General features: G+C 36.9%; 1 protein-coding gene across 1 annotated transcript in view; it reads left to right on the top strand.

Annotated features, from left to right (window-relative positions):
* Positions 1–2,668: 2,668 nt before the first annotated feature.
* LRRC9 (leucine rich repeat containing 9) overlaps positions 2,669–24,808 on the top strand; it is a 141,735-nt gene continuing 119,595 nt past the window's right edge. Inside the window, exons 1-7 of the mRNA XM_026456290.2 lie at positions 2,669–2,839; positions 10,833–10,913; positions 11,187–11,405; positions 13,841–13,981; positions 14,535–14,598; positions 14,891–14,961; positions 21,327–21,509. Coding sequence (XP_026312075.1) covers positions 10,866–10,913; positions 11,187–11,405; positions 13,841–13,981; positions 14,535–14,598; positions 14,891–14,961; positions 21,327–21,509 — 726 coding nt within the window. The 5' untranslated portion in view covers positions 2,669–2,839; positions 10,833–10,865. The remainder of the gene's footprint in view (positions 2,840–10,832; positions 10,914–11,186; positions 11,406–13,840; positions 13,982–14,534; positions 14,599–14,890; positions 14,962–21,326; positions 21,510–24,808) is intronic.

Genomic DNA, 24,808 nt, shown 5'->3' with positions numbered 1-24,808 from the left:
TATCTACTTCTCAGGAGACCTTAACTAATGATTTGACAACCTTTCAACATACACACCATTCTTGCACGCCAAAAAACAAAACAAAACAAAAACAAACAAAACACCCTGAAGATTACTTTCTAGAGCCATCTAAAGGTAATCAATCCTGTGGCATTCTGTTTCTACTTATTCCCTCCATTTAGCTCTACCCTTTACCTCCAGCAACAGAGACAGAGAGCTAGAGTACACAGTGCAAAATGTGCTATATTCCTACTGGCATCCCAGCTAGCTCTCATAGCTGACAATAGGAATCTATGAACTAGATGAATATATAAAAACATGGATAGATCTTAAAATAGCATGGAATAAAAAAGGATCAGAAAAAAATTTATAGCGTGATACCACTTATGAAAATTAAAAATAGACACACAAATAACACTGCCTGTTTTTCAAAGATAAATACATAACTAAAAGTATGTAAGAAACATTAAATATGGTTGGGATAAGGGTAGAGGCTCTTTCCAATTGTTTTTAGCTTCAATATGCCTTTACCATATATAAACAGATTTAAATTAATATGGTTTGGCCTTTGCCTGGGAGTATGATCAGAGGTGAATGAAATGAAGTCTTATTTCAATCAGATGATTACGGCCAGGCGCGGTGGCTCAAGCCTGTAATCCCAGCACTTTGGAAGGCCGAGACGGGCGGATCACGAGGTCAGGAGATCAAGACCATCCTGGCTAACACGGTGAAACCCCGTCTCTACTAAAAAATACAAAAAAACTAACCGGGCGAGGTGGCGGGCGCCTGTAGTCCCAGCTGCTGGGAGGCTGAGGCAGGAGAATGGCGTAAACCCGGGAGGCGGAGCTTGCAGTGAGCTGAGATCCGGCCAGTGCACTCCAGCCCCGGCGACAGAGCAAGACTCGGTCTCAAAAAAAAACAAAAAGAAAAAAAAAGATGATTACTTAATTTGCTTGACTCTTTAGTAGTTTCAATTTCCATCGTTTTTTGTTCAGACATAAAACCTTATAATAAAACTACTTTAAAGTGAGAAAAGGAGATTAACAAAAATGATCACTCTTTTTGCATTGCTTCTATGGCTTTTAACTGAAAGCATCTTTTGCTTCAAATAACATTTCGAATATGTGAACAACAGGCGATTCTTTTAAGACTTACCCTGTGGACAAAGGCTTTCTTTTGGCAAGTCACCAATGGTTATTAAGTCTATAGTTATACAAGAACTCAGACTCAATTGCTGACCGGCCAAATCCTTGAACTTTACCTAGAATAATAACAATCTTAAAATTACTTGTTTATATCATGTAAAGAAAACTGTTAGCTCTCTCCTAGTCTTTTACTGGTCAGGAAAATCCCAGTAGATTTCTAAAAATATTCTTTGATAATGTCTATACTTTCATCCAAGAGCTGGACTCCTCGAAATAAGAAACAGTGTAGATACTACACTCAACTGGTTTCTGATCAAATTTCTATGTCTAAAATTGTAGAAATCTCAACTATTATGTTCTAATCTGTCATTATGAAGAAAATTCTCCCAAAGCAGGTCACCTTATTCAACTACATTTCAGAGAAGATAACAGTAAAAATAAAAACTATGAATCTGACTTTTCTGGCATTAGTCGAAACCCCTAAGTCACAAATAATTTTAATTAGCTTATTTCTAATTATCTATTAATGACAGAAACAATTTTCTGTGAAATAAGAATGTAGAGGGAAAAGCAGTTAATTTTTTTATGTTTATGTATCTTTACGAACGGTCTAGGTTACAGATAAAGTTAACTGAATAAGGGTAAATATGCTGAAATTGTTGACAATTGTTAAATGAGAATATTTCTAAAATCTGAACTTTTTCTTAGGAAAGCAGTTCAGAATTATAGTCTATTTAATGAGGTGGCCATCTAGTGACAGAAAAGAGCACTACAGACAATATTTTGCATTCACTGAACATCACAACTATTCTACACAAACCGACTGAACCACATAAAAGAGAGCAACACTGTCCAAAAGAAACATAACTCAAGTCATACATGCAATTTAAAATTGTTCTAACAATCTCATTTTCAAAATAGAAACAATAATTTTAACAATATTTTTTATTTAACCCAAGGTATTAAAAATATTTCAACATATAATCAATATGAAGATTAAGAACGAAAGAGTTTATTTTTTTCATACTAAGCCTTCAAATTACAATGCGTACCTTACAGTACATGTCAATTTGAACTAGCCACATTTCAAGCGATCGTGGGCCCCGCGAGTCTGTGGTTAGCGGCTTATCCTACTGGACAGCGCAGATCTAGAGAACCACATGAGACCTGCGGTTGCTTTGGTTTGCCTTTTACTAAGTTCATTTCTCAGCCTCTCTGCCTACTCTGAAATGTCTCCCCTTTCCCCTCTTTTAATTCTACTTTATTTTGTAAACAACTGTTGTCTCCTGAACATTTTGGAATGCTTAAAAGGCACTCAAAAGCCTGTCCGAGAAAGACTAGAAGACCCTTGGAAGGTCCCTCTCTTCTCCGGACCGCACTGGGCGTTCGTTTGCCGGCGCCGTCCTTCCACTCGGCTCGCCAGGCGCACAGCGGCTTCCGGCTGCGGTCAGCCACCTTTGGCTGCGGGAAGGATGCCGCGCTGGGGGTCGGGGCTCGTCTCGGCTGTCACGCCACCTTGTGACATCACAGCGCCACGCCCTCGGGGCTCAAGGTCAGAGAGGCTCCGGATTTCCAGGACCCGAGAGTCAAAGATATTCAGTGAGAGAGAGCGAGACTGGAGGAGGCAAGGAATAGGTTTGCACCACCTTGCCCATAACGCGTTGCTTTCAGTCACGTTCCGCGAACTGACGAAAGCACGTGGAAAGATAAGCGCAGTTACAGAGAAGTCTGCGAGGGAGAGGCTCCCGCTGTTCCCCCTCCCACTTCCCTGGAGCCCCAGCGGGTGGTCTTCCGGTTGGACCCCTGCTTCTGCTGATTGGTTGGAGGCCGCCACCACGTGATGCAGACCCGGGTCGGCCTCCGCTTTCCCCGCCCCTTTTATCCCCCTCCCCACCCGGAGGTCGCCGGAGGTGGAGAGCCGGTTACCGAGGCAACCGCCACAGGCAGTCTGTACACACCAGGCCTGGGGCGGGAGAGGGTTTCCTGCCTGCTGCTGCAAGACAGGGATTGGGAAGTCAGAGTGGACTCTGACTTGAATCGGATTGCCCTGGAATCCATCCTGTCTCTTGATAAGGTCAGAATCCCTCACCTGGTGGCCTTCGGGCGTACATCACCTGTAAGCAGGGCCCCGGGAGTCTTTGATCCCTTCTTTTTCCTTCCAAGCCATACCAAGAGGAAGACGCCAGTGAAGCAAAGTTGAGGTCAAGGGAACTCTGTAATGGTGCAATGGTGATGATAATGGTGAAAGACAGTGAGGTGGCTTTATTGAGGCAGTCAGGGTACCAGAACAAAGTTCAAGAGAAGGAAAGGGAGGGTGGCCTACAGCCAGCCATGCAGCCTTTACTGCACCAGTTAAGGTTCTGGGCTCGGAGAACCAAATGCTCCCTGACCAAACCTGACACTGCTCATCTAGAGAGTGTAGGGGGTTTATTTGGACCATCAGTCATAACTGATGGATTCTGATCCTTTTATACCCAAACGAGGAAATAATTTGACCCATACAGGACTTCTACTGGGCAGAAAAAAAAAAAAAAAATGAGTTTTCTCGGAATAACACCCTAACCAACTCTCATGGCAGACAGAAACATGGTCCTTTATACTCTATCATTGTACTCTGGTCATGGAGAACAATTATGTCTTTAAATTATACCATATGCCTGTGGCATGACAATTAACCCATTAAACAATTTTTTTTTTAACACCTAGCATGTGCCAGGCAGTGAAGTTGTGATAGGTTCATAGTTTCTGCCCTCAATGAACATGTAACCTAGTAGGGACATGTAAGCCCATAAACGCTGCTTTACAGTGTGACAAGTGCTATACATAAGAGTATGTGCAAGCCTTAACCAGAATCACAAGAAAGAGAATGCTTATAATACTACCGGAGAGAATGGAAGTCTTCAGAGAGAAGAGTGTTGATTTAAATATTTAGGGAAGTATGGAGTATGCCATACAGCCAAGGGAAAAGAACATTTTAGGAAGAGGAAACAGCCCATGCCAAAGTACAGAAACATCCCATTCAGTTCCAGAGAACGATAGTTGTGGCCTGAACCTAGGGTCCTCTGTGGAGGTTGTGGTTGATGAGCATGTGAGGTAGGCAGGAGTCAGAGCATGGAAACCATGAATAGCTTCCAAAGGGGTAAAGCATGAGCAGATTTACCTTTCAGGAGGCTGTCACAGTAGTGCAGAGGATGAACTTGAGGGAAGACAGACTACAGGGAGGACATCCAGTTAAGGTGAGGTGATAAGGGCCTGAACCAAGGCAGAAGCAATTCGAATGAGGAGAAGGAAAAAAATGTGGTCAGACTTTTAAGAGGTATGTGCAGAAGGATTTAATGAGTGAATGAACCCAGCGGGATAGAGTCAAAGATTGGTTGAGGATAATAGCTCAACCAATAGAAGAATGGTGGTGTTATTTTTCAAGAGAAGGTATACATTAGGAGAAGGAGGCTGGTTGGAAAATATAATGAGTTCAGTTTTGAACACAGTAACACACTGAATTTGAGATGCCTTTGGCACATTCAGATGGAGCTTTTTCATGTGGGCAGCTGGATTTTTTTTCTTTTTTTTGCACAGAAAAGAAGGATTTTTCACGATTAAGAAAATAATTGGTTTGAAAAGCACAAAGTAGGCTGGCTGCAGTGGCTCACACCTGTGATCCCAGCACTTTGGGAAGCTGAGGCGGGTGGATCACAAAGTCAGGAGTTCGAGATTAGCCTGGCCAATATGGTGAAACCCCATCTCTACTAAAAATACAAAAATTAGCCAGGCGTGGTGGCGTGCGCCTGTAGTCCCAGCTACTTGGGAGGCTGAGGCAGAAGAATCACTTGAACTTGGGAGGCAGAGGTTGGATTGAGCCAAGATTGTGCCACTGCACTCCAGCCTGGGCAACAAAGTGAGACTCCATCTCAAAAAAAAAAAAAAAAAAAAAAAAAAAAGAGGGAAAAAGAAAAGCACAAAGTAGCTTTGAAATAACAAGTAGAGAGAAGCCAAGGAGAAAAGTTGAACCAAAGAAGAAAACTTAAAGGAGAGAGTCATCAGCATTGTCAGATGCCATGTCAGGGTCAAGTTGAGAACTGAAACATGTCCACTGTCTTTGGCAATTAGAAGGTTATTGTTGACCTTGGTAAAAACATGCTGTAGTGTCTTAGGTGTCCTCAGTCCAGACGGCAGTGAATACAGGACGGAATGCAGGTAGTGACGTGTTGCTAATGATTATCTAAAAGGTTTACCATAAAGGTATCTAAAAACAGCTATTTATAGAAGAACATAGGAGAGATTTTTAACATAGGAAAGACCTAATATTTATATACAGAAATAAAAGAGATCCTTGAGAAGGAAATTTGGGAATAAATGAAAGAGGAAAATTTGACAGCAGTATTCTGAAAGAAACAGATAAGGACAGGATCAATACATAGGAAAAGGGATTTGTTTTGGACAAAAGGAAGAACACCTACTAAGATGAGTCAGAAGGGAAAGAAAAATACATGTTTGAGGGGAAGGAAATAAGAAACACACATTTGATGGCACCACTGTTCTCTATGAAAATGGGGTCAAGATCATCTATTGAGACAGAGAGAAAGACCTTGAAAAGAGTGGTGAAAGTTTAGAATAGTCAGTAATGTCATGAATCTCGAGTCTCTAGTCCCACTCTCCTAGGAGAGGAAAATATAAAACACTTGTTGCTGAAGATCTAACTGAAGTTAGAGGTCATACATTTGTAGTGACTTCAACTCCATGCTGGTTAGGTGAAATTTTCCAGCAGCAATCCAAAGTGGAAAGACTAATCCAAGATATGCATTTTGAGGTGTAAAAGCTATAGAAGTTCCTGGTGGCTTCTGGTTTTGTGGGGGAACTAGAGAAGACCTTTAGCCTCTTAAATGGGCCGGCCCTGAAAGAGCTTCAAAGAGCAGGAGAGTGGTTACAAGGACCAACAGGACATTTACCTCTTGATGAATTCAGTAACTTCATCTGGAACCCTTGAGTCCATTTGTGACTGGAGAAAGCATACAAGACTTGTAAGTACCAGGAAGGTCTAGCATCTTTGCAATTCAGAAATAGTTATGCAACTTATATAATTTGGGGTTTTATAATTAAATTGTATTTTTCTAATTAGCTGTTGAATTAGAATAAGATTTTCTGCTAAATAAGGGCATTGATGAAGAGAAAATAAGTTGAAGTGAGAGGTAAGATTTGTATCCCAAATGGGCATATGTTTCTTCCAAGGAAAAGTAGTCTCCTTAAATAAATGGAGAGCTATACCTTGTTCTTGAAGATTACTCAAAACTGTAATATGGAAGTTCTCCCTAAATTAATCTTCACAATGCAACCTCAATCAAAATCCCAACTGAATTTTTTAAAACTAAATACAAAATAATCATAAATTTTATTTGGAAAAAAATATGGAAGAATATCCAGGAAACTGCCAAAAAAGAACATGAGGTGGGAATTTTCAATATAAATCACAGTAATTAAAACAGATATGGCAGGGTGTAGTGGCTCACGCCTCCCAGCACTTTAGGAAGCCAAGGTGGGCAGATCACGAGGTCAGGAGATAGAGGCCATCCTGGCTAACACTGTGAAACACCGTCTCTACTAAAAATACAAAAAAAAAAATTAGCTGGGCATGGTGGTGGGCACCTGTAGTCCCAGCTACTCGGGAGGCTGAGGCAAGGAGAATGGCGTGAACCTGGAGGTAAGGCTAAGAGTGAACCGTGATTGCGCCACTGCACTCCAGTCTGGGCGACAGAGCAAGACTCCGTCTTAAAAAACAAACAAACAAACAAACAAAAACAGATAGTGGTGCAGGAATAGACAGAGCTAAGGAAAAACACAGATTAGAAAGTCCAAAATTAGGTCCCAGTGTATGTGATCATTTCGAATATAACAGAATGATTTAATTCCTTCTACAATAGATATCTTGGACAAAGGCAAGATAAATTAGAACACCATTTGGTGAATTTGGAGCGTTGAAGGGAAGACTTTGCCCTTTGTGTCGTGGTGGGCAGCTAGGCTATCCTTTGGTAATCACAGACTTTAATCCAGTATATAAGGGTTTCTCTTCCCATGAGTAGAGGTGCTGCAAAACACTTTTTTAACTTGGTGCACCATTCAGATAAATCTGGAGAGGTAAGACTGTGGCCTGCATCTATGTGTGGGCCTTTGATGGAGCTTCCAAATTCTTTCAGGTTGCTTTCTTGACTGGCTTCTCTCACAGCCTATGCTGTAATATCCTGAGGTTGTCCAAGAATGGAATAAAGACACAATTGCCAATAGGAAGCAGGGAAGGAATGCACAGCATTTCCTTCAATATAGACCCATCACCTGACCACTGTCACCACTGCCACTACCACCACCCTACTCCAATCACCATCCTCTCCCACTTATATTATTACAACTGCCCATTAACTAGTCTCCCTGCTTTTGCTCCAAACCCTACAATCTATTTTAAACATAGTAGCCAGAGTGATCTTTTTAATACTTATGACAATTCATGTTACTCTCCCACTCAAAATCCTCATATGAGGACCTCATCTTACCATAATAAAATCCAAAATCCTCATAAAGGTCTACAAGATAGCACATGATTTGACCCTGAAATACCTCTTTGACCTCACATCCTACCATTATTTATTTCTTTCAATGTACTCCAGACACATAATTTTCCTTGCTATTCTGCAAATATGCAACGTATACTCTCACTGCCCCTCACCCCAGCTTTTTTTTTTTTTTTTTTTTTCATTTGCTGTTTCCTTCACCTGTATGCATTTTCTCTACATTCCCACATGGCTCACACTCACACTCCCTTATATCCTTCATTTCTTTGCCCAGATTCCACATTATCATCGGATAAGGTCTTGATCTTCTCTTTCCTCCCACCCCTGTCATTCTCTGTCTGGGGTTCTGTCTTATGCCTTCAGTATGAATATTAACAATGAGTGAATGAATGAACAGAGTCCAATGTATTAGGATAATTTACTGACTGTGTTTTTCTTTGTGGTGCTAGCTGGGGTCCCGTCCTTCCTTCTTGACTCAGTGTCTTAGTCCATTTTGCGCTGCTATAATAACATACCTGAAACTGGGCAATTTAAAAACAACACAAATTTATTTCTCACAATTCTAGAGGCTAGAAAGTCCAATATCAAGGCATTAGCATCTGGTGTCTGCTTCCAAGATGATGTCTTGAAGTCTGCCTCTTCTGGAGGGAAGGAACAGTATGTACTCACATGGCCAAGTCAGAAGGGCAAAAAAGGGATGAACTTTCTCCATCAAGCCCTTTAAATGGGCACCTAATGCCATTTGGAAGGGGAGGAACCCTCATGACCAAATTACCTCTTAAGGGCTCACCTCTTTAATACTATCATATTGGCAACACCTGAAGTTTGAAGGGGACACATTTAAACCATAGCATTCAGCATGGTAGGACAATGTCCTCAATTTACAAAGCATGAGTACAAATACAGACTGTGTGCAATTTTCTGGTACATTTCTCAAACTCCTTTGATTTGGTCCCTTATGTATAATACACAGCTACCCCTTTCCCAATGACTTCTCTCAATTTGAAGATTTTTAAGAATAGTTTTGTGAAACTTCTTTCCCTGGTACCTTAAATTTTGGTCTGTAATATGGTTTGGCTGTGCCCCCACCCAAAATTTCATCTTGAATTGTAATAATCCCCACATTTCAAGGGTGAGACTAGGGAGAGATAATTGAATCATGGGGGCACTTTCCCCCATGTGTTCTTGTGATAGTGAATTCTCACAAGATCTCATGGTTCTACAAGGGGCTTCCCCCTTCACTCAGCTCTATCCCGCCTCTTGCTGCCTTGTGAAGAAGGATGGTTTGCTTCCCCTTCTGCCATAGTTATAAGTTTCCTGAGGCCTCCCCAGCCATGTGAAACTGTGGGTCAGTTAAACCTCTTTCCTTTATAAATTACCCAGCCTTGGGCATGTCTTTATTAGCAGTGTGAGAACAGACTCTGGTTTGTTTTGATGGGCTCTGATGTTGTCTGTGTCATTTTTAAAGACCTTTCTCAATACTTCTGGCAATCATTGCTCTTTTTGTAGCACTGCTATATTCTTTTCTTGTTTTCATATTTCTGTAGTCATTCTAGTGGGATTTGGGGAGGGAAGATAGGTCAATACATGGACTCAAATCATCATCTTTTTTCTTAACATTTTAGTTTATGTATATGCCAGCACATGTACATAATTTTGCAGAAATGAATAAAAAAGCATATAAATTGCCTTTAAAATAAAAATTTAGGTAGAATTTCATTGAAGTGTAACATACATACAGAAATCACACACATCTTAGGTATCTAACTTTATTTTCAAATTGAACATAACCAGCACCTAGATCAAAAAATACATCATTATGAGCACTCTAGAAGCCCCTCTTTTGCCTCCTCTTAGTTGCTCTTCCCTGAAAGGTAGCCAATATCCTAACTTCTAATACTATAGTTTGTTTTAAAATCTTACATGAATTGAGTCATACAGTATTACTCATTGCGTGTCTCTTCTTTTGTTCAGCATTTGTTTACGTGAAACTCACTCGTTGCAAATAACAATAGTTGTTTTTTTCTCTTTCCACTTTTAGGTAGAAACTCCAAAGAAATTTGTAGCTATGACCTGTATGACAGAATGTTCAGAGAAGCACTATTTAACCCCCAACTGGAAACAGTCCAAATGTGTACCCATGGTAGAAATAATAAATAAATGTCTATACACTCAAACTAGGCAATTCTAAACTTGCTTTTTAAAAAGTATCATTTTTTCTTTTCCATTTTTGCCTGGATCTATCCCCATCCAGCTTTACATTTATATTCTAGCCACAACAACTTTCACCTGCATCTAAGGAAACTCATAGTAACAACTTAGTATATATCTTTCCATATTTTCTCCTGACAATAATTATACACATACATGCATTTACATATATACACACATGCCTATGGGGGAGTTGCTATTGTAAAGAAAGGGGTTATACTGTATACCATTTTCTACATCTGTCCTTGTCAGGTCATTATATTAAAAGCAGGATTCTTATATTTTTTAGATAGTATATATCTGGAATAATATTCAGAAAATATCACAAATTATGAAAGTTGGATTAAGTTTTATTGAAGCTACTTGAGTATTAATTGGTTCATATTCTCTAGAATGAAGGAGAAGTTGGAGTATTTATTTAAATATTTATTACTATGCCAAATATGTTGCTAAGCCCTAAGGATTCTTCTCTTTGCAGTCTAAGTATATTTAGAGAACTGTGTTCACTTTTAGACACGCAGTGTAATACAAAGGACAACCAGAGCCTGTTCAAATGAGAGAAACATGAGTACATAGTGAGAGAACTAACAACTTCAACTGTGAGTAAGGTAAGAGTGTAGATGAGAGATGACCATTTTCTTCAAGTATTGAAGGCTCATCTTGTGGAAAAAAATTTATACCAAGGAGGTATACTGACAACAAAAGGGAAGGAATTATGGAAAGAGAGATTTAAAATTAAAATAAAAAATAACATCCTAACAGAAAACCCCCTGAGAGTTTATACAGATACTTGGTAATGTACTATGTGAAGATTTCAAACTACGGTTGGGTGGTTCAACCTTAGTAGCTTTAAGGTCTATTTCAACTTTGAATGACAATGACTTTAATATTTATTTCACTTTTTCATTTTCCTTAACAGTTATAATGTTATGATCACTATTTTTAATGGAAGATGATTGAAAGTGAAAACCTAAACCAAGAAGAAATAATTAAAGAACTGGTGAGTCAAAGTCAAATTTCTTTTTATAACATTTGCAGTAATATAAAATGGAAAGTTTTTATGCTCCTTTCTAGAGCTGGAAGGGTTACTTAGTGATTTCCTCTACCTAGTGACTTTTGGAAGCAGAGAATAATCATATATGTGATATAACTTTCTCTCATGAGATTACAAAAAAGGCATCAGTGCAATTGACAATTTATAATTTCTAATGGTAAAAGTAATCTTTTGATTATTTAAAATAGGTAATGACCGAATTTCTTTCCTTTAAAACAGTGTTTGTGCAATGGCTTATCTTATGAGATGGTTGGACAAGAAGGATCAGATACATCAAAGTTGGAGATGTTTTTCTTAGGGTATCCTCGTATAGTCGGATTATCATTATTTCCTAATTTAACGAGTCTTACCATTGTTGCTCAAGATATAAAAGAAATTTCAGGGTTAGAGCCTTGTTTACAACTTAAAGAACTTTGGATTGCTGAGTGCTGCATAGAGGTAAGTGTAAACATAAAACCTTACACGAAATATTTTATTCTGAATTCTTTGGCTTTAGAAAAATAATTCATTGAAATATATGCATAAGGCATGGGTTAAGACAGATAAATGAGCAAAGGATAGAAATTGATTTGTACAAAGGAAAAAATAAAAACGAGGAATTAAAACATAAACATATTCTACTTTTTAGTAATCAAAGCAAATCAAATCAAAACAGCATGTTACTGGTACAAAACAGACACATAGACCAATGGAACAGAATAAAGAACCCGGAAATAAGACCACACACCTAAAACTATCTGATCTTTGACAAAGATGACAAAAACAAGCAATGGGGAAAGGATCATCTATTCAATATATGGTGCTGGGATAACTGGATAGCCATATACAGAAGATTGAAACTGTACCTCTTCCTTATACCATATACAAAATTAAACTCAAGATGCATTAAGGACTTAAATGTAAAACCCAATATAAAAACGCTGGAACACCACCTAGGCAATATCATTCTGGACATAAGAACAGGCAAAGATTTCATGATGATGACACCAAAAGCAATTGCAACAAAAGCAAAAATGGACAAATGGGATCTAATTAAACTAAAGAGCTTCTGCAGAGCAAAAGAAACTATCAACCGAGTAAACAGACAATCTGCAGAATGGGAGAAAATTTTTGCAAACTGTGCATCTGACAAAGGTCTAATACCCAGCCTCTACAAGGAACCTAAACAAATTTACAAGAAAAAAAAACCCCATTAAAAAGTGGGCAAAGGACATGAACAGACACTTTGCAAAAGAAGACATACATGTGGCTAACAAGCATTAAAAAAAAGTTTAAAATAACTGATCATTAGAGAAATGCAAATCAAAATCACGGTGAGATACTATCTCACACTAAGACAGAATGGCTATTATTAAAAAGTCAAAAAAATAACAGATGCTGGCAAGGTTGTGGAGAAAAAGGAATGCTTATACACTATTAGTAGAAATGTAAATTAGTTCAACCATTGTGGAAAACAGTGTGATGATTCTTCAAAGACCTAAAAACAGAAATACCATTCAACCCAGCAATTCCATGACTGGGTATATAACCAAAGTAATATAAACAATTCTGTCATAAACACAAATGCACGTGTATGTTCATTACAGCAGTGTTTACTAGCAAAGACATGGAATCAACCTAAATGCCCATCAGTAGTAGACTGGATAAAGAAACTGTGGTATGTATACACCATGGAATACCATGCAGCCATAAAAAAGAACAAGGTAATACCTTTTGCAGGAACATGGATGGAGCTGGAGGCCATTGTCCTTAGCAAACTAACACAGGAACAGAAAACCAAACACCACCTGTTCTCACTTAGAAGTGGGAGCTAAATGATGATAACATATGGACACATAGAGGGGAACAACAGACTCTGGGGCCTACTGAAGGTGGAGGGTGGGAGAAGGATCAGGAAAAATAACTAACGGGTACTATGCTTAATACCTGGGTGACAAAGTAATCTGTACAACAAACCCCCATGACAGAAATTTACCTAAATAACAAACCTGCAATGCACCCTGAACTTAAAATAAAAGTTCAATAAATAAATAAATTGATTTGTGCAAAGGAAAAGCAGAAATAAGGAATTAAAACATAAACATATTCTACTTTTTAGTAATCAAATCAAATCATAGCCAGTATTACTTAGTAATAAAATTGGTCCACTTAGACACTATTGGTCGTGTTGAAATTATAACATCTATTTTGAAAAGAAATATTGCAAAACATCCAGAGCCATCACGGAAATGTACGGGGCATACGTTTTGACTTAGAAGTCCCTACTCTAAGATTTTATCCTACAAAAAGTAACTCAATAGCAGAAAACAACCATATGCATGAAGCTACTTGTTGCAGCATTATTTATAACTAAAAATTTGAAACATAAATATGCCATACATCAGGTAATTTTTCAGAAAATTATAAACTTAATGAAATATTCCATAATTATTAAATATAATTTGAAGGATTATGAAAACATTTTAGTCTTAATTTAAAAAGAGTCCCACAAAATTGTATGTGCATTAGGATTATAATGTGCTTACATGGTTGTAATCATAACCATATAATCATAATCATTTCTATATGATTATAATAATAACCATATAGAAATATAGAAATATATGATTATATATGATAAATATAATCATAACCATATATAAATAGATATAGAGTTGATTAAAATTTAAAGAGAACATGCAAAATTGAAAATAGTTGTATTTAAGTGGAAAACATGGAATATATTTTTTCTTTCAAAACAGTTCATTTTGCTGGATATTGATTTTGCAATAAAATATGATATTTAAAAGAAAATATACTTAGAAACCTACTTTATTGGAAGGATTAATAGCAAAACATAAACTAACACTATTCAGTCTCCTTTTCTTTTACAGAAAATTGAAGGTCTTCAGGAATGTAGAAATTTGGAAAAACTATATTTATATTTTAATAAAATTTCCAAAATAGAAAATTTAGAGAAATTAATCAAATTGAAGGTTCTTTGGCTGAACCACAATACAATTAAAAATATTGAGGTAAGATAATAATTTCAATTATCTATATGTAAAACCAGTTACTACTGTAGAGTTTAAACCGCAATGTTCAAGATCATATTGTGGTTAAAGGCCAAACTATTCATGACTAGTACAATTATTGTCAAAAAGAACTAACATGTATATAGCATTTTATAAGGTACAGAGGATATTGTATACATTACTTTCTTTACTCTTTACAAGCCTAAAAGGTAAGGCATTGTTACTCTTTCTTCGAAGGTTAAAAAAAAAGAGGTTTAGAGAAGTTACATAATTTGCCTAAGATTATAAATATACGCTATGTGATGTATTCTTTTCCTCCTACTCCTCCTTTTTTCTTCTCTACTCCGCTTCCTGTTCCCTCCTCCAATAATTCTAAGTTCCAGTATAGAGAACAAAGGTGGGTTCTTGGAGGCACTCATTTCCTTCTGTGCTTGTGATGCACAAAGTACCCTGTGCTCAGAGCACCTGGAGAACTAACCAGATTAATCAGAGATGATTTGTAAATGTTAATTTTAATTATTTGTTCTAAATTGTATGTTGTCTAAATTTTTAGGGTTTGCAAACTTTGAAGAATTTAAAAGATCTCAACCTTGCTGGAAATCTAATAAATAGCATTGGTATGTACTATTTCATTTGGAATCTGAGATAATGCTATAATCATTTTTTATCAATATAAAAAGTATATGCTTAGATTTTTTTTTCTTTTAGGCTTTTTTCTGTGATATATTTGCAAAGCATATTGAAACCTGTGAAAATATTACTCATTAATCAGTGATTACTAATTATACAATGGTACCATCAGTCTGTTTATATGCAAGAAATGATGGCTACATACAACTCAGAAGTATGACAGAACATAAACAGAAGGTAAAATAATAAATTTAATTCTTTTCATCTTATTTTTTAAAGGTCGATGTCTTGACTCCAATGAACAACTGGAAAGATTAAACCTTTCTGGTAACCAAGTATGTTCTTTCAAGGTATGTTTAAGTGGAATAATTTTTACTTATCATCCTGAATCATGAACCATTGTGTTGCAGAAACTATACTAAAATGTCCCCCATTAAGGAATAAGTTCATTATTTTGGGCTGATGCTCCAGAAAATTTGAAAGTCATCTGACCACATTGGCCTTAATGATCTGACACTATTGAAACCAAACAAATAACCATTTACCTGGCTCTTAGGATACCATTTTCTGTTAGTTTTCTTCTAATCTTTCTGGCTACATCTCTTCAGTTTCTGTTCTTTCATCCTCTCCTAGCATGTAAGATATGGACTTCCCTTGGTCGGTACTGACATCTTTTCTCATTTCTGTCTGCATTTATTCTCTAAATAGTCTCACCATGCCTTAAGACTTTAAATACCCTTTGTCTACTGATTACTCTAAACTAGTACCTTTACTTTCCTTGACAGCTCTCCAGAACTGTACACATATCTTAATGCAATCTAATTTTTCCTCTACCAGACCTTCTCCTGCAGTCTTCCTCACCTCTCTAAATGGAGTCTCCATTCTTCCAGTAACTTAAGCCAAAATCCTTATAGTCATTTTTGACTCTTCTTATTCCTTCATACCCTCATCCAATCCATCAGCAAGTACAATCAGGTGCACCTTCAGAATATGTCCAGAGTCTGATCACTTCTTACCACCTGCATCACTACCAGGCTGATTCAAGACACTATGATCTCTAACCTGCATTAATGAAAAAAAGCTTCCTAACAATTTTCCTGTTTGTCCTTTCCCTACTATAGATCTGTTCTCCACACAGAAGCCTGATGGAACCTTTAAAAATCTGTCAGATAAAAGTCACCCTTCTGCTTAAAACTTTCCCTTGGCTTCTCATCTCTTTCAGAGTAGAAGATATTTCTTATAATGGGCCATAAGACTACCTAATCTAGCCACCCCACCACCCTCAACCTGTCGCTTTGACTGTAGCATCTACCACTCTCTCCTTCGTTTGTCCAGTTTCAGCCACACTAGTCTGAATATACCTAGCACACAGTAATCTTAGGGCCTTTGCACTTGCTGGAATTTTCTTTCCTCATATACCTGCATGGCTCATTTCCTCGTTTATTTCAGGTTTTTGTCAAAATATTATGTTCTAAGTGACACCTTTCCTTCCCAATTTAAGTGTAATAGGAAAACCCTCACAACCCTCCCCAACCTGCAGCACTCGCTATCACTTTGCCACTGTTTTATTTTTCCTCTTGGCACATCCCTTACTAGAATACCAGCTCTCTGAGTACAGGAACTTTGCCTGTTCTCTTCATTGCTATATCCACAATCCTTAACATAGTGTTGGACCTGTAGTAAATCTCAATAAACATTTGTCAAGAACATGAAAGAAAGAGAAACCACCAAATAAAGGGACTTAATATTTATCACATATAATGCTGGTTAAAAGGTGACATTTATAATTTTGACAGTGTAAGATTGAAGGTGCATATTCGAACACATCCCCTAGAAAATATTGAAGAAAGATAGGTAAATTTACTATATAAATAACTTTGAGTTCATAAATATTAAAGTAGGCATTATTCTACTCAGGCAAAAATATAAAAATACCAAAAAGCTATAGAATGAGGCAGATTAAGTCCCTTAAGAAGATATGTAAACAAAATTGTATTAGTCAAATTCAAGAGGAAATATTTGATAAGAACTTTGAAGTGTCAACAGAATTTGAACAAGCATTAGTGGGAAGATCTTTTGGGTAGCAGGGCATGGGCATTCTAAGAAGGGGAAAACAATATGTACAAACACAGGGAAGTGAGAAATCAAGGGGTATATTTGAATAACACCAGCATTGTCATTTGACTGGAATATAGAGTATATATAGCAATATTGGAAGTTAACACTAGAAAGGTCAATTGGGTCTCGAATATAGACTGTATTTTATAGACAACAGAGAGCTGTAAAATTTTTGAGCAAGAAAGTGATATGATCAGAAATGTTCTTTAGGGATAGTGATCTGGAGTTAGTGTTTATTGACTTGGAACAGCTAGAAGAAGAAAACCCAGTCAGGAGATTACAGGAATAATCTAAATGAGAGATTGTGAGACTACGAATTGGAGTGTTAAGAGAAAAAAGAAGAAAAGAAGTAGAGAAGGAGGAGGAAAGACGAGGAAGAAATAGATGTAAGAGACATTATGGTTGTTGAATTTGCAGAATTTCACAGCTAGTAGAATGTGAAGAGCTAGAGAGTCCAAAATGAATCTGTGATTACAGTTCTTAGCAAGCTCAAAAAATATACAAATCAGAAAAATAATAGCTAGTTTTGTGGGGGTGAGGGGAAGGGAATATGTCTAGTTCTGGATATGTTGAGTTTAGAGTACCAGTGGGGCCATCCAGGTGAAGATCTGCACACACAACACTGAGAAATGGGTAAAGAGCAGTCAATACCTTACAATCTTGGCATAACAAGCAAGAGTGTGAAGCGATGCTTAGAGCCATGGCAAATTGTCTCTACCAACATTGAGGCCATCAGATAGGGGATCAGATTAAACATGTGGAAAATAAGCCATGATAGAAACCAGAGACACTCAGAGGGTGGTAACAGTTGTGACAGGGACAGGCAGTAAGATAGATAACAGGATTGTGTGTGTGTGTGTGTGTGTGCATGCATGTACATGCACACATGTGTATCTTTTCCCTTCTAGTTCTGCCAGTTTAAGATACTACACTAAATCTTTAAATCATACTTACTATATGGAAATTCTAATTTTCAGCCTGGTAAACACATCATAAAATTAAAACAAACAGACAAAAAAAACCTTTGAAATAATTCTTACTTTTAAAAGAGCTCTTTTAAATCAATTAGAGACAAATAATCTAAGATACCCAGTAGAATAAAGGATAAGTGAGCAGATAATTCATATAATTGAACTCCACATGAGTAGTAGATTCATAAAATAATTTTCAGTCCTACTAAGAATGAATAAAATGAAAATAAAATGTGATGTAAGGCTGGACATGGTGGCTTACGCCTGTAATCCTGTCACTTTGGGAGGCCAAGGCAGGCGGATCACTTGAGGTCAGGAGTTCGAGACCAGCCTGGCAAACATGGTGAAACCTTGTTTCTACTAAAAATAAAAAAATAAAAATAGCCAGGCATGGTGGTGGGCGCCTGTAATCCCAGTTACTCAGGAGGCTGAAGCAGGAGAATCTCTTGAACCTGGGAGGCGGAGGTTGCAGTGAGCTGAGATTGCACCATTGCACTACAACCTCAGTAAAGGAGCAAGACTAGGTTTCAAAAAAAAAAAGAAGATGTAATTGTAATTGATAATATTTTATATAGTCAACATTTGATAAACATGATACTCTGTGTTAGAAAGATTAGGATAAGATGGGCATTTATATGACACTGGTAATCATTTAAAATGATAGAACTTTTCTAGAAAGCATTTAGATAACGTGTACCAAGTCCTTTAAACAGGCTTCTATCCTTTAACCTATCAATTCCTCTTTTAGGAATCTATTCCAAGAAAATAATATGAAATGTGAATAAAGCTTTTATACTTAAAATAGGCTAAAATTACAGAAGAGATCAGAGAGAGCTATGAACGTTAAATTCAGAGTGCTGTGGGAACATATAAAAGGGAGACCTAGCCTTGTTTGGGATATCAGGACAAGACATCCTTGAGGAGCTAATGTTATCAGACGTGAGTAGGAGTTGCCCAGGCAAAGACCCTTCCAGGCAAAAGTTAAAAAGCATGTGTGAAGGCTCAAGGTGGTTGAAAGGGGTATGGCAGATTCTACGAACTAGAAATCCTCTGTGACTGGAACACAGCAAGGGAAGCAATTATGACATAAGGCTGAAGAAGATAAGTGCAGGATTCTGGGAAAATAAGGCATTGCCCTGCCAAGAAACTATAGGGAAGTTGATCTTACCTGGCTAGCCATGGCACCCTTGTGGTGGTTATAATCTGTGGCTGCATAGGCAGAAAGACCTCTCAGGTCTAGCTCTGCCTCACACTAGAGGCAGCATAATATAGTGGAACATGAAGTTTAGGTGAAATAACAATGTAAAGTACCCGAATAGTGACTAGCACATAGTAAGGACTCAACAGATCCATTGTTCTTATTATTTTATTACCATTACTTTAATTACATTGACCTGCTGTATTTCAGTATCTTTATTTTTAAAATGGTGATAACAGGATTATTATAAAAATTCATTATGTGTCATAATATTTAAAAAGGCTTTTTATGGCATTATGACTGTCATAAAAACATTGAACCTGATTCACAGGAGCTTTTACTATCTTCATATTAGAAATGTTCCTGGAACACTATTATCTTAGATTTTTATCTCTATAACCTTTCTTCCTACCCTAAGAAGATAACTATCCTATCCTATCCTGATTGAATAAATTCTGTGCCCACCTTCCAACCACACCAGGCACCAGAGCACTAATTTTCAGTGAGATTTTGTGCCTTCATGGACTCCAGTGTCACCTGAATTTGGCATGTAGTTGGGGGATTTCTGTGTAGGAATTCAGAGTTTATACCCACCATGTACCAGCTCATTTATACCCACCATCTACCATGGTCAAATGAAACATAGCAACCCAGTAATCAAAGGCTGCCAGATGGTTTACTTTCTTGCCCCTGTAGAATTTGACCAAATAATTCTCTGCACAGCTCTGTCCATAAATTTTCCTTTTAGAGCAACTCTGCTTAGTCCTCCTCCCCACATAGGCTCAGCCCAAGCCTCAGGTCAGATCAGTGAGTCACATTCTCACTTGTCCAGAGAGAGTTTGGAAATATATTAACCACCTCAACCTGTATTACTCTTGTTTCCAGCAACCTGACTTCACTATTTTCTTTTCCATTCCTTTTTTACTGTAACTTTAGAACTAATGCTTCCTGGTTCTTCCTTTAGATTTCCCTTAACTCTGATTCCGATTTTTCTAGCTAGCATTGCATCCTTTCAAGTTTGACCCCACCACAGTAGCCTCCTACCTCAGGCACCATCCTGGTAATAACAAAGTATGAGGATATCCTCGAAGTTGGTTGAAAGTAATCAATTTACTTTACATATTTATTTAGTGCCTGCTGTGTTCTGAGTGCTGAGTGTTGGGAATACAATGTTAAACAAGACACAAACCGTGTTCTCCACAAGTTTATTGCAGGGTTAGCAAACGTTTTCTGTAACGACAACAAAAAAAAGCCAAATAGAAAGTATTTCAGGCTCTGTGGGCCACATGTGGCCTCTACTGCATATTCTTCTTTTTTTTTCAATACTTAAAAATGTAAATAACATTCTTTGTTTGTAGCTTGGGGGCCAAAGCCCATATAGACCCTTGGCTTATAGATAACAAGCAATTGGCAATAGGGTATGATAAAGTCCATACCAAAACTAAGCTCAGTGGCTAAAAGAGCTCTTAGGAGGAACATCTATCCCAACATTGGAGGATGAAACAAGGCTCCCAGGGAATATGACACTGGGTTGGGCCCTGACAGATTAAAAGGTGAAATTGGGGTGAAGTTCAGGCCACCTAAAAGGGAGCAGCATGAGTAAAGGTCTAAGGACAAGATAGGGCTTAGCACATTCCAAAACTTCAACTAGTTCAATATGACTAAATCATAAAATATTAGGGTTTAAACAGGAAGAGGCAGGATGGAAGAGTTAATCAAGAGCCAGATGACAAATAAAGGAAAGTATAAATAATGACTTAAACATCAGGAAAAAATATGTTAAGGAGAAACATTAGTCTGAGAGTGCATATCAATCCTTCCTCATCCATAGGTTGTGAGAAAACTGAGGCCCTCAAGGAAGGTTAGACTTTAGTTGACCATAATAGGTAAAACAGGTACTTAATGGAAAAAACGAAACAAAAAAAACCCCAAAATCAGGAATTCCATGATCATTGTTTGTAATGAACAGGGGCTCCCATAGCCTTTAATGAGTAGAGCAGATCTGGAAGCAGGGAGGATGAACAGGAGTGTTTCTAGGTGATAAATATAGGAAATAGGGGTGAAGAAAGCAGAGACCTACAGGTATCTTGGGGGCAATTAGCAAGAGGGGCTGTGTAGGGGAGGCAACATATTAATGAACAAATGTGCTTGCATCACTGGCTTCAATGTTCCAGCTGGAATACATGATTTAGTAAATATTTAAAAGGCATAGTGGTATAGCATGTTGTTTAATTATTGTTGCTATTTTCTTTGGGAATTTAGCTTGTTTTTCAATAGAGAGAAACATTTTAGGCATCTAAATCACTTTTTAATGTATTTACACACATAATTAGAATGCATTAGAGTATGGCTGATCTTAAGTGTTCAAATACTGCCTTTAGAAATGACAGTCACAATTAATTGAACATTATCTTTGCTGGTGTTTTAGGAGCTCACGAACTTAACCAGGCTGCCTTGCTTAAAGGATTTATGTCTGAATGATCCTCAATATAAAACCAATCCAGTTTGTCTTCTGTGTAATTATTCCACACATGTATTATATCATTTACCTTGCCTTCAAAGATTTGACACATTGGATGTGTCAGCAAAGCAAATCAAGGAACTGGCAGATGTAAGTACATCCCTAATCAGGCATCTGTGATTTCTGTTTTATTAGTTAATTAGTTAGGCTTCTTTCTGGCCATGTCCACATATGGTAGGTAGGATTATCAGTTCAGTTCTTGTTGCCAAGTCTACTTTTGCCCTAGTTAACTGGATATTACACATAAAAGTATATAAATAATATTAATACTAGAATCTTAATTTTGATGACAGTACTGCAAGGTAAAATAATGAAGTAATATTGCTTCTAATCTATATAAAACAGGAAGGAAATTGAAAAAAATAAGTGTCAAAAATAGACTAGTGCCATATATATATAAATTAAAGCTTAAATAACAGAAATGTAACAACCACTTCTCCTTTGGAATATTACATATCAAAATCAGAAAATATCTGTGGTTTATGGTAGCCGACCAAGGATTAGGTAGATTTTAATCTAATTAAAGATGGTTTGTGATTATCTGAAAGTTTAAGTAGCTGAGGACATCAGGGGAAGAGAAGTAACAGATGAAGACAGGAGTAGTGGAGGCCAGATTATGTGAGACTGTAGACTGTTGTAAGGACTTTGGTCTTTATTTTGAGTGAGATGGGATCCACTGGAAAATTCTGATCAGAGGAGGGACTAAGATGACTTATGGTTTAAAGGGATCCTTTTGAATAATGTATTAAGAATAGACAATTAGAGGGGGAAAGTTGAAAGCAGAGAGACCAGTTAGGAGATTATTCCAGTAACTTAGATGAGCAATGTGGATAGTTCAATGCATGGTGTTCACAGAGAAAGTGGTAAGAAGTCAGATTCTGGTAGCAGTTACAAGATGGAACCTATCTGGGTTTACTGATGGATTGGATATTAAGTACAGAGGAAAGAAGTAGAGAATAATTCTAAGATATTGGCTGGAGCAATTCAAAGAGTAAGTTGCTATTTGACGACATGAGGAAGAGTATGGGAGGAGTAGGGTAGGAGTAGGTTTAGGAGGAAAAATCATTATTTTAGAATCATGACAATTTTAGGCATGTAAAGTTTGAACAATTTTTTGAATATCCTAAGGGGACATGCTCAGTAAGTAGTTGGATATCCATATGAGTCTACTATGTGGGAGAGTTCCCCAGATTGGGGGTATAAATTAAAATATGAGAATTGAAAGCAGAAAGTTGGTACTTAAAGCTGTGGACTGGATGAGTCACCAAGGGAATGGTGTGGAAGAGAAAGTGTGTCACTTGGGTGCTAAATGTTGGGTAGATGAGAAGGAACCTACAGAGGAGACTGAAAAGGAGAACTAAGAGAGGCAGGTTCTTCTGACATTCTGACTGAGATTCTCATACATTTGGTTCAGTCTTGTAAATGTCAGGAGTAGCAGAAAGAACAACAAAAAAAGGAATTGTTAGACAGTTTCTAACATCTTAAATTAAGTAATTATATTTCATTTTCTTATTGTAAAATATTTACCCTCCCTTTACCTTTTAAGGCACAAATAAGATATATACTATAGTCCAACTTTAGATTCAGACCAAAATGATTTTCAAATTCAAAGTATTTTTAATTTATGGATTGATACAGATTTCTAAAATGCTTTTTTCCTTACTATGCATAAGAAGACAAGTTGTAGCAGTTCTTTGTGATGAACTCTTGAACAGAGTGCTATTGATTCTTCAGATTTTCACCTATGACTGTGAACTAGTTTCTGTAAACTACAAGTGGCAGGTAAAGTCAGAACCTACCAGGAGGACCACCAAAGAGTTAGTGTGAGACACAGGGAAGAACATATGGGTTCAAATCCGAAGACTTGGATTCAAGCCCCCAACTGCATGTGCTACTACTGAAGCTCAGTTTTCTGAACTGAAACAAAGATGATGAAAATAGTATCTGCTTTTCAGCACAGGGTTGTTTCGGGGAGCCAATGAGTTAATGTACATAAAAGCCCATTTTAATTGTTAAGTAGTATAAAAATAAGTGCCATGAAACTATAGTTGAATATAATTCTGTTTATGACTTTGAATTCTTTTTTGGCCACCTAAGATGCAAAGGGATCAAATTTTGTCTTAGTACAAACATGCAGCTGAATTTAGCATTATAATTAGTCCAATTTCTTTTTCTTAAAAGTTTGTTTTGACAGGTGTGGAATTCTACCAAAGTCTTTGAAAGTGACTTTGACATTAATTTTGTAAAGTCCAAATACAAAAAGCAAGTTGCATATGGTCAGCCTACAAAGTTGATTGGCTATAGAGTTACAGTTTATAAAACAGTCTTCCCTCCTTCCCCAAAATCTTACTATATACTCTCAAACAAAGACAAAAAAAAAACCCGTTCATTAATAACTCTTATTTATTGTTATGACATACTAAGTGATTTTGAAAAAGTTTAGAAATAGTAAAATATCATAATTTTTGTTTCTATATGAAGATATAGGTACATTCTTAATAAATTAGAAAAAGTTGAAACTATGGTAAGATTTACTAGACACTAAAGTCATTTTCTGCAGAAGATGGGGCAACTGAAAAGATGGGAAACATAAGTGGGAAGTAGACTTTTCATTGTATAAATCAATTTTTTTGGTTTTTGAAATGTGAATATATTGCTTATTCAAAAAAATTAAAATAAAACTAGTATGTTTTAATCTTCTATTTACCCCACCTAGGGGATTCCAAGTTAAATTTAAATTTTAGACAAACAATAAAGATGTTTTGGTATAATTAAATAAGTATAAGTAAATTTAGCATTATGTATATTAAAACATTATTTGTTGTTTATCTGAAATTCACATTTAATTTGGCATCCTGTATTTTATCTGACCAAATTAACTCCATCCCATGTTCTCTTGTTGTGTTATTTTTTCCCTTTTATTTGCAATTGATGCATAATAATTCTACATATAATGATCAAATAAGGGTAATTAGCATATTCATCTCCTCAAACATTTATTCTTTCTGTTGTGAACATTCAAAATCCCTTCTTCCAGATTTTTGAAAATATACACATTATAGTTAACCATATTCACCCTGCAGTGCTACAGAACACCAGAATTTATTCTTCCTATCTAGCTATAATTTTCTACCCTTAACCAACCTTTCTCCCCATTCTCTCCTCCCCACTACCTCGCTTACAGCCTCCAATAGCTACAATTCTGCTCTTTACTTCCATGAGCTCAAAAAATGTCTTTAGTTCTCATACATGAGTGATAACATGCAGTCTTTATTTTTCTGTGCCTGACTTATTTTGCTTAACATAATGTCCTTCAGGCTCAACCATGTTGCCACAAATGACAGGGTTTCATTCTTTTTTATGGTTAAATAGTATTCCATCATGTGTAT

Source organism: Piliocolobus tephrosceles, chromosome 6, assembly GCF_002776525.5.
Source record: "Piliocolobus tephrosceles isolate RC106 chromosome 6, ASM277652v3, whole genome shotgun sequence".
Classification (NCBI taxonomy): Eukaryota; Metazoa; Chordata; class Mammalia; order Primates; family Cercopithecidae; genus Piliocolobus; species Piliocolobus tephrosceles.
This window is presented reverse-complemented; position numbering and strand designations above follow the sequence as displayed.